Genomic DNA, 13,933 nt, shown 5'->3' on the forward strand with positions numbered 1-13,933 from the left:
GTAGACTACCGGGTAGCAGGGTAGTAACAGTAACTAAGGTTCAGGGTAGACTACCGGGTAGTAACAGTAACTAAGTTTCAGGGTAGAGTACTGGGTGGAGGCTGGCTAGTGGGACTATTTAATGTCGGATTACCTTGAGACAGAATGTGTTTTTTAGTCTCTCTGTCCCACCTTTGATGCACCTGTACTGACTTGGCCTTCTGAATGGTAGTGGGGTGAACAGGACACGGCTTGGGTGTCTGAGGTCCTTGATGATCTTCTTCCTGTGACATCGGGTGCTGTAGGTGTCCTGGAGGGCAGGTAGTTTGGCCCCGGTGATGTGTTGTGCAGACCTCACTACCCTCTGGAGAGTCCTGTGGTTGTGGACGGTGCAGTTGCCCTACCAGGCGGTGATACAGCCCAACAGGAAGCTCTCAATGGTGCGTCTGTAAAAGTTTGAGGAACTTAGGGGCCAAGCCGAATTTCTAAAGCCTCCTGAGGTTGAAAAGGCACTGATGCGCGTTCCCCACACTTTCTGTGTGGGTGGACCATTTTAGATTGTCAGTGACGTGTACGATGAGGAACTTGAAGCAGGCCTACCACTGTTGTCGTCTGTAAACTTGATGATTGAGTTGGAGACGTTCGTGGCCACGCAGTCATGGGTGAATAGGGAGTCCAGGAGGGGGCTGAGCACCCTTGTGGGGCCCCGGTGTTCAGGATCAGTGAAGTAGAGGTGGTGTTACCTACCCTCACCACCTGGGGGCAGCCCGTCAGGAAGTCCAGGACCCAGTTGCATAGGGAGGGGTTCAGACCCAGGGCCCCAAGCTTAATGATGAGCTTGGAGAATACTATGCTGTTGAAGGCTTAACTGTTGGGATATTAAGTATCATTTTTTATTTAGTTGTATTCATATATAGTTTTGTATTTTTCCTCGCCCTGATCTCGTCGACTTTATTGTCCATGGACTGAACAGAAGCAAGTAATATACTTGGACGCGGTGGATGTCATGCCTCCTGAGTCGCAGCCGAGGAGCAGTCTGGGATAAGTGGAAATGTTTTCTGAGGTACAAACAAAGGATCCAATTGAGGAAAGTCATATTTCTGGGTATCGATTGGTAGATGGGTAAAATATGTATTTTTAAAAAGCTGACACTGAATATACCTTTTTGAGGATGGTGACGTTTTTAATTAGGCTTTGGATGGTGTGTCAATACACCCAGAAACTAAGAAGATACAGGAATCCTTCCTAACTCAGTTGCCAGAGAGGAAGGAAACTGCTCAGGGATTTCACCATGAAACTAATGGTGATTTTAATACCGTTTTAATGGCTGTGATAGGAGAGAACCGAGAATGTATCAACAACGCTGTAGCTACTCCGTAATACTAACCTAAATTAGAGTGGTGCAAATCTAACACATCACTGAGTACGGCTTTCCATATTTTCAAGCATTGTGGTGGCTGTATCATGTCATAGGTATACTTGTCTTCAGCAAGGCATGGTGAGTTTTTCAGGATAAAAGGAAACAAGTAGAGCTAAGCACAGGCAATATCTGAGAGGAAAACCTGGTTGTCTGCTTTCCAACAGACACTGGGAGACAAATTCACTTTTCAGCAGAACATTGACCTACAACACAAGGCCAAATATATACTGGAGTATCTTACCAAGAAAACCGTGAATGTTCCTGAGTGGCAGAGTTACAGTATTAACTGAAATCTGGTTAAATCTATTGCAAATGGCTTTCTAGAAAATATAAACAACAAACCAGACAGAGCAAGAATAATGAGCAAATGTTTCACAATCCACGTGTGGAAATCTCTTGGAGATGTTCCCAAAAAGACTCACAGCTGTAATCTCTGTCAAATGTATTTCTAGCACTTATTGACCATTAGAGGAAGGGGAAGAGGAGGGACAAGAGGAGGAGGGGGGACAGGCGGAGGAGGAGGAGTGGGGACAGGCGGAGGGACACGAGAAGGTTGGGCGACAGGAGGAAGAGGCATTGGCTTCCTTCCTCAATGACCACCGCTCAGTGTTTCCTCTCTCCTCACTTTTCTTAGACAATAAGGCTGTTTCCTCATCTCCTCCCTCTGCTGCTGCCTCGGCCACATTGTTCTCAACACCAATATGCTGGTTACTTATGCTATTATGCACATAGCAACACGGTCTAGGAAAAGACGCCAATTCAACAGCGCACTGATGTTTCAGAACTGTGGACAGGGATATCCAACGTCGGAGAAAACACATTTTATATATTATTACAGTTGAAGTCTGAAGTTTACATACACCTTAGCCAAATACATTTAAACTTTGTTTTTCACAATTCCTGACATTTAATCCTAGTAAATATTCCCTGTTTTAGGTCAGTTAGGATCACCACTTTATTTTAAGAATGTGAAATGTCAGAATAATAGTAGTGATTTATTTCTGCTTTTATTTCTTTCATCACATTCCAAGTCGGTCAGAAGTTTACATACACTCAATTAGTATTTGGTAGCATTGCCTTTAAATTGTTTAACTTGGGTCAAACGTTTCACGTAGCCTTCCACAAGCCTCCCACAATAAGTTGGGTGAATTTTGGCCCATTCCTCCTGACAGAGCTGGTGTAACTGAGTCAGGTTTTGTAGGCCTCCTGGCTCGCAAACGCTTTTTCAGTTCTGCCCACAAATGTTCTATGTTATTGAGGTCAGGGCTTTGTGATGGCCATTCCAATACCTTGACTTTGTTGTCCTTAAGCCATTTAGCCACAACTTTGGAAGTATGCTTGGAGTCATTGTCCATTTGGAAGACCCATTTGCGACCAAGGTTTAACTTCCTGACTGATGTCTTGCTTCAATATATCAAATCAAATCAAATCAAATTTATTTATATAGCCCTTCATACATCAGCTGATATCTCAAAGTGCTGTACAGAAACCCAGCCTAAAACCCCAAACAGCAAACAATGCAGGTGTAAAAGCACGGTGGCTAGGAAAAACTCCCTAGAAAGGCCAAAACCTAGGAAGAAACCTAGAGAGGAACCAGGCTATGTGGGGTGGCCAGTCCTCTTCTGGCTGTGCCGGGTAGAGATTATAACAGAACATGACCAAGATGTTCAAATGTTCATAAATGACCAGCATGGTCGAATAATAATAAGGCAGAACAGTTGAAACTGGAGCAGCAGCACAGTCAGGTGGACTGGGGACAGCAAGGAGTCATCATGTCAGGTAGTCCTGGGGCACGGTCCTAGGGCTCAGGTCCTCCGAGAGAGAGAAAGAAAGAGAGAATTAGAGAGAGCATATGTGGGGTGGCCAGTCCTCTTCTGGCTGTGCCGGGTGGAGATTATAACAGAACGTGGCCAAGATGTTCAAATGTTCAAGATGTTCAAATGTTCATAAATGACCAGCATGGTTGAATAATAGTAAGGCAGAACAGTTGAAACTGGAGCAGCAGCACAGCAGCCAGGAGCAGCAGCACAGTCAGGTGGAAGTTGAAACTGGAACAGCAGCATGGCCAGGTGGACTGGGGACAGCAAGGAGTCATCATGTCAGGTAGTCCTGGGACATGGTCCTAGGGCCCAGGCCAGTTGAAACTGGAGCAGCAGCATGGCCAGGTGGACTGGGGACAGCAAGGAGTCATCATGTCAGGTAGTCCTGGGGCATGGTCCTAGGGCTCAGGTCCTCCGAGAGAGAGAAAGAAAGAGAGAAGGAGAGAATTAGAGAACGCACACTTAGATTCACACAGGACACCGAATAGGACAGGAGAAGTACTCCAGATATAACAAACTGACCCTAGCCCCCCGACACATAAACTAATGCAGCATAAATACTGGAGGCTGAGACAGGAGGGGTCAGGAGACACTGTGGCCCCATCCGAGGACACCCCCGGACAGGGCCAAACAGGAAGGATATAACCCCACCCACTTTGCCAAAGCACAGCCCCCACACCACTAGAGGGATATCTTCAACCACCAACTTACCATCCTGAGACAAGGCCGAGTATAGCCCACAAAGATCTCCGCCACGGCACAACCCAAGGGGGGGGCGCCAACCCAGACAGGCCGACCACAACAGTGAATCACCCCACCCAGGTGACGCACCCCCCCCCCAGGGACGGCATGAGAGAGCCCCAGTAAGCCAGTGACTCAGCCCCCGTAACAGGGTAGAGGCAGAGAATCCCAGTGGAAAGAGGGGAATCGGCCAGGCAGAGTCAGCAAGGGCGGTTCGTTGCTCCAGAGCCTTTCCGTTCACCTTCCCACTCCTGGGCCAGACTACACTCAATCATATGACCCACTGAAGAGATGAGTCTTCAGTAAAGACTTAAAGGTTGAGACCGAGTTTGCGTCTCTGACATGGGTAGGCAGACCGTTCCATAAAAATGGAGCTCTATAGGAGAAAGCCCTGCCTCCAGCTGTTTGCTTAGAAATTCTAGGGACAATTAGGAGGCCTGCGTCTTGTGACCGTAGCGTACGTGTAGGTATGTACGGCAGGACCAAATCAGAGAGATAGGTAGGAGCAAGCCCATGTAATGCTTTGTAGGTTAGCAGTAAAACCTTGAAATCAGCCCTTGCTTTGACAGGAAGCCAGTGTAGAGAGGCTAGCACTGGAGTAATATGATCAAATTTGTTGGTTCTAGTCAGGATTCTAGCAGCCGTATTTAGCACTAACTGAAGTTTATTTAGTGCTTTATCCGGGTAGCCGGAAAATAGAGCATTGCAGTAGTCTAACCTAGAAGTGACAAAAGCATGGATTAATTTTTCTGCATCATTTTTGGACAGAAAGTTTCTGATTTTTGCAATGTTACGTAGATGGAAAAAAGCTGTCCTCGAAATGGTCTTGATATGTTCTTCAAAAGAGAGATCAGGGTCCAGAGTAACGCCGAGGTCCTTCACAGTTTTATTTGAGACGACTGTACAACCATTAAGATTAATTGTCAGATTCAACAGAAGATCTCTTTGTTTCTTGGGACCTAGAACAAGCATCTCTGTTTTGTCCGAGTTTAATAGTAGAAAGTTTGCAGCCATCCACTTCCTTATGTCTGAAACACATGCTTCTAGCGAGGGCAATTTTGGGGCTTCACCATGTTTCATTGAAATGTACAGCTGTGTGTCATCCGCATAGCAGTGAAAGTTTACATTATGTTTTCGAATAACATCCCCAAGAGGTAAAATATATAGTGAAAACAATAGTGGTCCTAAAACAGAACCTTGAGGAACACCGAAATTTACAGTTGATTTGTCAGAGGACAAACCATTCACAGAGACAAACTGATATCTTTCCGACAGATAAGATCTAAACCAGGCCAGAACATGTCCGTGTAGACCAATTTGGGTTTCCAATCTCTCCAAAAGAATGTGGTGATCGATGGTATCAAAAGCAGCACTAAGGTCTAGGAGCACGAGGACAGATGCAGAGCCTCGGTCCGTTGCCATTAAAATGTAATTTACCACCTTCACAAGTGCCGTCTCAGTGCTATGATGGGGTCTAAAACCAGACTGAAGCATTTCGTATACATTGTTTGTCTTCAGGAAGGCAGTATATCCACCTATTTCCCTCCCTCATGATGCCATCTATTTTGTGAAGTGCACCAGTCCCTCCTGCAGCAAAGCACCCCCACAACATGATGCTGCCACCCCCGTGCTTCACGGTTGGGATGGTGTTCTCCGGCTTGCAAACCTCCCCCTTTATCCTCCAGACAATAACGCTGGTCATTATGGCCAAACATCTATTTTTGGTTCATCAGACCAGAGGACATTTTATGACGGTTGGGTGGTCCCATGGTGTTTATACTTCGTACTGTTGTTTGTACAGTTGAATGTGGTACCTTCAGGCATTTGGAAATTGCTCCCAAGGATGAACCAGACTTGTCGGTCTACAATTATTTTTTCTGAGGTCTTGGCTGATTTCTTTTGATTTTCCCATGATGTCAAGCAAAGAGGCACTGAGTTTGAAGGTAGGCCTTGAAATACATCCACAGGTACACCTCCAATTGACTCAAATGATGTCAATTAGCCTATCAGAAGCCATGACATCATTTTCTGGAATTTTCCAAGCGGTTTAAAGGCACAGTCAACTTCTGACCCACTGGAATTGTGATACAGTGAAATAATCTGTAAACAATTGTTGGAAAAATGACTTGTTGTCATGCACAAAGTAGATGTCCTAACCGACTTGCCAAAACTATAGTTTGTCAACAAGAAATTTGTGGAGTGGTTGAAAAACGAGTTTTAATGACTCCAACCTAAGTGGATGTAAACTAGTTTTAATGACTCCAACCTAAGTGGATGTAAACTAGTTTTAATGACTCCAACCTAAGTGGATGTAAACTAGTTTTAATGACTCCAACCTAAGTGGATGTAAACTTCTGTCTTCAACTCTATCTATCTATATTCTGTAGATCTGATCTATAGCTTCAACTGTATGTTTTAGTGCTGCACCATTGTTCTTACATAGTACAACTAATTACAGTAGGACATGTCTTAGTGATGACCATCCCCACGGCCTTCACAATAGACAGGCGCCAATCAGACCGGTGTCTTGTACACCAGGAAATATAGATATTATTTTTTGCTACTACTGCTCGACTAAAGACATCTCGGTCGACCAACAGCCTATTGACCATTCTGCAAAATGGGGTCAGCCCTAGTGACTGTAGAAGGTTTTAAGGTGTATGTGTTGGAGTGGTTTAGAGAGCTCAGCTCTGACGAAGGACGTGAGGCCGATACGTTAGCTAAATTAAGTGCTACTGGCAAGTACAATGTGCAAGTTTTTCTTGATCTATCGCACAGTCCCATACAGTGGTGTTATTGTTGCTTCCTGAGATGAGTAGAGTACTTTGATGAATGAATGTATACCATTTTAGATCACGTTAGGACAGGCGTTATACACAACCAGGCTTATACATGACTATTAGGACTGGAACAATACAGCACAGCCCTGACATCACGACAGACACGTTGACATCACGACAGACACGTTGACATCACGACAGACACGTTGACATCACGACAGACACGTTGACATCACGACAGACACGTTGACATCACGACAGACACGTTGACATCACGACAGACACGTTGACATCACGACAGACACCCCAGATACCCTAGAATACCACCTCTTAGTCCAGTGTCATCCTCCTATCACTCCAGAGGATACCGACTACCATAGACCACCATAACTAGCTGGTATTAGCGGGGGGTAGCGGGCGGGTGGTGGGGGATGCCAGCCAGGCAAACAAAGTGATCAGTCTCGGGCCTCATGCTATTTTAATGCAAAGTGGTTGTTTTGAATAGTGGAGGAAAAACATCAATTCCCATGATGTCCAGTGTGATAACACTACTGTCTCCTCTCTAGTTCTACTGTCTCCTCTCTAGTTCTACTGTCTCTTCTCTAGTTCTACTGTCTCCTCTCTAGTTCTATACAGTTGAAGTCTGAAGTTTACATACACCTTAGCCAAATACATTTAAATTCAGTTTTTCACAATTCCTGACATTTAATCCTAGTAAATATTCCCTGTTTTAGGTCAGTTTGGATCACCACTTTATTTTAAGAATGTGAAATGTCATAATAATAGAAGAGAGAATTATTTATTTCAGCTTTTATTTCTTTCATCACATTCCCAGTGAGTCAGAAGTTTACATACAGTCAATTAGTATTTGCTTTGTCCATCAGCTTCTCCATGTGGTCTCCCTAAAGACTGGTTATCAGTTTAAAGACTGGTAGCTTTTTGTCTAGGAGTCTAGTACGGCCTTATAGAGGGTAGCTTTTTGTCTAGGAGTCTAGTACGGCCTTATAGAGGGTAGCTTTCTGTCTAGTACGGCCTTATAGAGGGTAGCTTTTTGTCTAGTACGGCCTTATAGAGGGTAGCTTTTTGTCTAGGAGTCTAGTACGGCCTTATAAGGGTAGCTTTTTGTCTAGTACGGCCTTATAGGGGGTAGCTTTTTGTCTAGGAGTCTAGTACGGCCTTATAGGGGGTAGCTTTTTGTCTAGGAGTCTAGTACGGCCTTATAGAGGGTAGCTTTTTGTCTAGGAGTCTAGTACGGCCTTATAGAGGGTAGCTTTTTGTCTAGTACGGCCTTATAGAGGGTAGCTTTTTGTCTAGGAGTCTAGTACGGCCTTATAGAGGGTAGCTTTTTGTCTAGTACGGCCTTATAGGGGGTAGCTTTTTGTCTAGTACGGCCTTATAGAGGGTAGCTTTTTGTCTAGTACGGCCTTATAGAGGGTAGATTTCTGTCTAGGAGTCTAGTACGGCCTTATAGAGGATAGCTTTTTGTCTAGGAGTCTAGTACGGCCTTATAGAAGGTAGCTTTTTGTCTAGTACGGCCTTATGGGCCTTATGACTTTACTTTTGACCTTTTAGTTTTGAGTTAACAGGGTCTGTTCTCAGGGCCTGTACTGACCTGTTGTGTGTTGTGGCTCTCTCCATGTGGAGTCTAATGATGGGGTCTACCTGCCTGGCCTTAGTTCTGCTGGCTCATCAAACTACCATGGGACTGGCTGTCTGTCAGCTGGCTCTGTCTGCCGACTGTCTGTCTGTCAGCTGTCTCACTGTGTTGTGGCTCTCTCCATGTGGAGTCTAATGATGGGGTCTACCTGCCTGGCCTTAGTTCTGCTGGCTCATCAAACTACCATGGGACTGGCTGTCTGTCAGCTGGCTCTGTCTGTCGGTTGTCTCTCTGTCTGTCGGCTTGCTGTCTGTCTGGCTGGATCTGGCTGTCTGTCAGCTGGCTGTCTGTCTGTCAGCTGTCTCTGTCTGTCGGCTGTCTCTCTGTCTGTCGGCTTGCTGTCTGTCTGGCTGGATCTGGCTGTCTGTCTGTCAGCTGTCTCTGTCTGTCGGCTGTCTCTCTGTCTGTTGGCTTGCTGTCTGTCTGGCTGGGTCTGGCTGTCTGTCAGCTGGCTGTCTGTCTGTCAGCTGGCTGTCTGTCTGTCAGCTGGCTGTCTGTCTGTCAGCTGTCTCTGTCTGTCTGTCAGCTGTCTCTGTCTGTCGGTTGTCTCTCTGTCTGTCAGCTGTCTCTCTGTCTGTTGGCTTGCTGTCTGTCTGGCTGGATCTGGCTGTCTGTCAGCTGTCTCTGTCTGTTGTCTGTCTGGCTGGATCTGGCTGTCTGTCTGTCAGCTGGCTGGGTTGCTCAACAACAGCCTGAATGGGTAATATAGACTAGCCGGCTCAGTGTGGCCTAAATAGCACCCTATTACCTATGGGCCCTTGTAAACAGTAGTGCACTATGTAGAGAATAGGGTGCTATTTGAGACGTAACCACAGACCTCCTCACTCCTTCACAGACCAGACGGTCTCTGGTTCACCCTGTTACCAAGGAGACCTCCTCACTCCTTCACAGACCAAACGGTCTCTGATTCACCCTGTTACCAAGGAGACCTCCTCACTCCTTCACAGACCAGACGGTCTCTGATTCACCCTGTTACCAAGGAGACCTCCTCACTCCTTCACAGACCAGACGGTCTCTGGTTCACCCTGTTACCAAGGAGACCTCCTCACTCCTTCACAGACCAGACGGTCTCTGATTCACCCTGTTACCAAGGAGACCTCCTCACTCCTTCACAGACCAGACGGTCTCTGATTCACCCTGTTACCAAGGAGACCTCCTCACTCCTTCACAGACCAGACGGTCTCTGATTCACCCTGTTACCAAGGAGACCTCCTCACTCCTTCACAGACCAGACGGTCTCTGATTCACCCTGTTACCGAGGAGACCTCCTCACTCCTTCACAGACCAGACGGTCTCTGATTCACCCTGTTACCAAGGAGACCTCCTCACTCCTTCACAGACCAGACGGTCTCTGATTCACCCTGTTACCGAGGAGACCTCCTCACTCCTTCACAGACCAGGAACTGGCATTCTGCCAGACCAGTGACTCATTCCCCTCCCATCCGGTCCCACATCACACTAGAGGCTTCATTCCACGTTCTACTGAATGTTGACATCTAGTGGAAGGCGTAGGAAGTGCAAACAGATCCATATCTTATTTGGATGTGAATAGGCGATGAGTTGAAAATCAACCAGCCCCAGAGTGTCCATTTCCTGTTTACAAGTTTGCCTGCCCTATGACTTCTGTTATACTCACAGACATCATTCAAACAGTTTTAGAAACAGAGTGTTTTCTATCCAATAGTAATAATAATATGCACATATTAACATCTGGGACAGAGTAGGAGGCGGTTCACTCTGGGCACACAGTTCATCCAAAGTGAAAATGCTGCCCCCTATCCCAAAAATATTAAGTTTGCTGATGACACAACAGTGGTAGGCCTGATCACCGACAAAGATGAGACCGCCTATAGGGAAGAGGTATGAGACCTGACCGTGTGGTGCCAGGACATCAACCTCTCCCTCAATGTTAGCAAGACAAAGGAGCTGATTGTGGACTACAGGGCCGAACACAACCCATTCACATCGACAAGGCTGTAGTGGAGTGGGTCGAGAACTTCAAGTCCCTCGCTGTCCACATCGCTAAGGATCTATCATGGTCCACAACCACCAACATATAGTCGAGAAGAGGGCACAACAATGACTCTTCCCCTGCAGAAGGCTTAAAAGATTTGTCATGGGCTCTCAGATCCTCAAAGTCTACAGCTGCATCATCTCTATACCAGGCGGTGTCAAAGGAAGGCCCTAGAAAATGTCTACAGCTGCATCATCTCTATACCAGGCGGTGTCAAAGGAAGGCCCTAGAAAATGTCTACAGCTGCATCATCTCTATACCAGGCGGTGTCAAAGGAAGGCCCTATAAAATGTCTACAGCTGCATCACCTCTATACCAGGCGGTGTCAAAGGAAGGCACTAGAAAATGTCTACAGCTGCATCATCTCTATACCAGGCGGTGTCAAAGGAAGGCCCTAGAAAATGTCTACAGCTGCATCACCTCTATACCAGGCGGTGTCAAAGGAAGGCACTAGAAAATGACTCTTAGACTGAAAAAAATATAAGAAATTTGAAATCAATCAACTTTCACTTTTGATTCTTAAGTATATTTGGGCAATTACATTTATTTTTGATACTTATGTATATTTAAAACCAAATACTTTTGGACTTTTATTCAAGTATTTTTTTACTAGGTGACTTTCACTTTTACTTCAGTCGTTTTCTATTAAGGTATCTTCACGTTTACTCAAGTATGACAATTGGGTAGTTTTTCCTCCATTGCTGGTGACGATGGTAGTATATATTTACTAATGTGTTCATGTGTGGCTCACATGGTGCATCGCTCCCTGTCCTAACAGACCATAATATAACTGTCTGAATACCCTCTCAGTGGCTCACATGGTGCATCGCTCCCTGTCCTAACAGACCATAATATAACTGTCTGAATACCCTCTCAGTGACTCACATGGTGCATCGCTCCCTGTCCTAACAGACCATAATATAACTGTCTGAATACCCTCTGTGGCTCACATGGTGCATCGCTCCCTGTCCTAACAGACCATAATATAACTGTCTGAATACCCTGTCGGTAACTATGACAACCTCTCCTGGTGTTTCCCAACAGGCATCGGGAAGGTGAAGCGGAAAACGGGGATGCGTGACACGGCCTCGAACGCCGACGCCGACACGTGCTCCGACAACGGCGAGCGCCTTTACGACCTCAACCTGCCGGCGCTCGTCAAGTTCAGCTACGCCGCCGAGCGTGAGGACGAGCTCTCGTTGGTTAAGGGTACACGCGTCATCGTCATGGAGAAGTGTAGCGATGGCTGGTGGCGTGGGGGGTACCAGGGGTGTTCCGGATGGTTCCCTTCCAACTACGTGACGGAGGACGCAGATGGGACAGCGGGGGGAGGAGGGGGCGACAGTTTGGGGGACCCAATAGGGTCGCTGACTGAGAAGCTAGCAGCGGTGGTTCACAGTGTGTCTAACGGGAACCGGGTACTCCACACGGTGCAGGCGCTGTACCCTTTCAGCTCGGGGAACGACGAGGAGCTCAACTTTGAGAAGGGAGAGGTGATGGAGGTGGTAGAGAAACCAGACAACGACCCTGAGTGGTGGAAGTGCCGTAAAGCAGATGGACAGCTGGGACTAGTGCCTAAGAACTACGTCAATGTGCTGCCTCCCCAGCAGGACTCTACTACCCAGAATGCCTCACCGGACCCCGCGGGGCCGCCCACGCCCGACTGTGACTACATCTCTCCGGCCACGGTGGGGCGGTTTGCTGGGAAGCCATGGTACTATGGCAAGGTGACGCGTCATCAGGCAGAGATGGCTCTCAACCAGAGAGGAGTGGAGGGAGACTTCCTCATCAGAGACTCTGAGTCATCGGTGAGTCCTGACTGCTATCTATAACTCCATCTATACAGCCATCTATAGATCTATACAGCCATCTATAGATCTATACAGCCATCTATAGATCTATACAGCCTTCTGTAGAGAGCTATACAGCCTTCTATAGAGAGCTATACAGCCTTCTATAGAGAGCTATACAGCCTTCTATAGAGAACTATACAGCCATCTATAGAGAGCTATACAGCCATCTATAGAGAACTATACAGCCATCTGTAGAGAACTATACAGCCATCTGTAGAGAACTATACAGCCATCTGTAGAGAACTATACAGCCATCTGTAGAGAATTATACAGCCATCTATAGAGAGCTATACAGCCATCTGTAGAGAACTATACAGCCATCTGTAGAGAACTATACAGCCTTCTGTAGAGAACTATACAGCCATCGGTAGAGAACTATACAGCCATCTGTAGAGAACTATACAGCCATCTGTAGAGAACTATACAGCCATCTGTAGAGAACTATACAGCCATCTGTAGAGAACTATACAGCCATCTGTAGAGAACTAAACAGCCATCTGTAGAGAACTATACAGCCATCTGTAGAGAACTATACAGCCATCTGTAGAGAACTATACAGCCATCTGTAGAGAACTATACAGCCATCTGTAGAGAACTATACAGCCATCTGTAGAGAGTTATACAGCCATCTGTAGAGACCTATACAGCCTTCTGTAGAGAACTATACAGCCATCTGTAGAGAACTATACAGCCATCTGTAGAGAACTATACAGCCATCTGTAGAGAGTTATACAGCCATCTGTAGAGAACTATACAGCCATCTGTAGAGAACTATACAGCCATCTGTAGAGAACTATACAGCCATCTGTAGAGAACTATACAGCCATCTGTAGAGAACTATACAGCCATCTGTAGAGAACTATACAGCCATCTGTAGAGAGCTATACAGCCATCTGTAGAGAACTATACAGCCATCTGTAGAGAACTATACAGCCTTCTGTAGAGAACTATACAGCCATCGGTAGAGAACTATACAGCCATCTGTAGAGAACTATACAGCCATCTGTAGAGAACTATACAGCCATCTGTAGAGAACTATACAGCCATCTGTAGAGAACTATACAGCCATCTGTAGAGAACTATACAGCCATCTGTAGAGAACTATACAGCCATCTGTAGAGAACTATACAGCCATCTGTAGAGAACTATACAGCCATCTGTAGAGAACTATACAGCCATCTGTAGAGAACTATACAGCCATCTGTAGAGAACTATACAGCCATCTGTAGAGAGTTATACAGCCATCTGTAGAGAACTATACAGCCTTCTATAGAGAACTATACAGCCTTCTATAGAGAACTATACAGCCATCTGTAGAGAACTATACAGCCATCTGTAGAGAACTATACAGCCATCTGTAGAGAGTTATACAGCCATCTGTAGAGAACTATACAGCCATCTGTAGAGAACTATACAGCCATCTGTAGAGAACTATACAGCCATCTGTAGAGAACTATACAGCCATCTGTAGAGAACTATACAGCCTTCTGTAGAGCGTTATACAGCCTTCTGTAGAGAGCTATACAGCCTTCTATAGAGAACTATACAGCCTTCTATAGAGAACTATACAGCCATCTATAGAGAACTATACAGCCATCTGTAGAGAACTATACAGCCTTCTGTAGAGCGCTATACAGCCATCTGTAGAGAACTATACAGCCTTCTGTAG

The 13,933-nt window shown here is 46.0% G+C and overlaps 1 protein-coding gene across 3 annotated transcripts in view; it reads left to right on the forward strand.

The window, feature by feature from the left end:
- Nucleotides 1-13,933, forward strand: part of LOC115128002 (SH2/SH3 adapter protein Nck1-like) — a 109,285-nt gene that overhangs the window by 73,198 nt on the left and 22,154 nt on the right. For all 3 annotated transcript variants that reach the window (XM_065019218.1, XM_065019219.1, XM_065019220.1), the window contains one exon: nt 11,456-12,219. In XM_065019218.1, coding sequence (XP_064875290.1) covers nt 11,456-12,219 — 764 coding nt within the window. The remainder of the gene's footprint in view (nt 1-11,455; nt 12,220-13,933) is intronic.

Source organism: Oncorhynchus nerka, linkage group LG6 (genome assembly GCF_034236695.1).
Source record: "Oncorhynchus nerka isolate Pitt River linkage group LG6, Oner_Uvic_2.0, whole genome shotgun sequence".
Taxonomy (NCBI): domain Eukaryota; kingdom Metazoa; phylum Chordata; class Actinopteri; order Salmoniformes; family Salmonidae; genus Oncorhynchus; species Oncorhynchus nerka.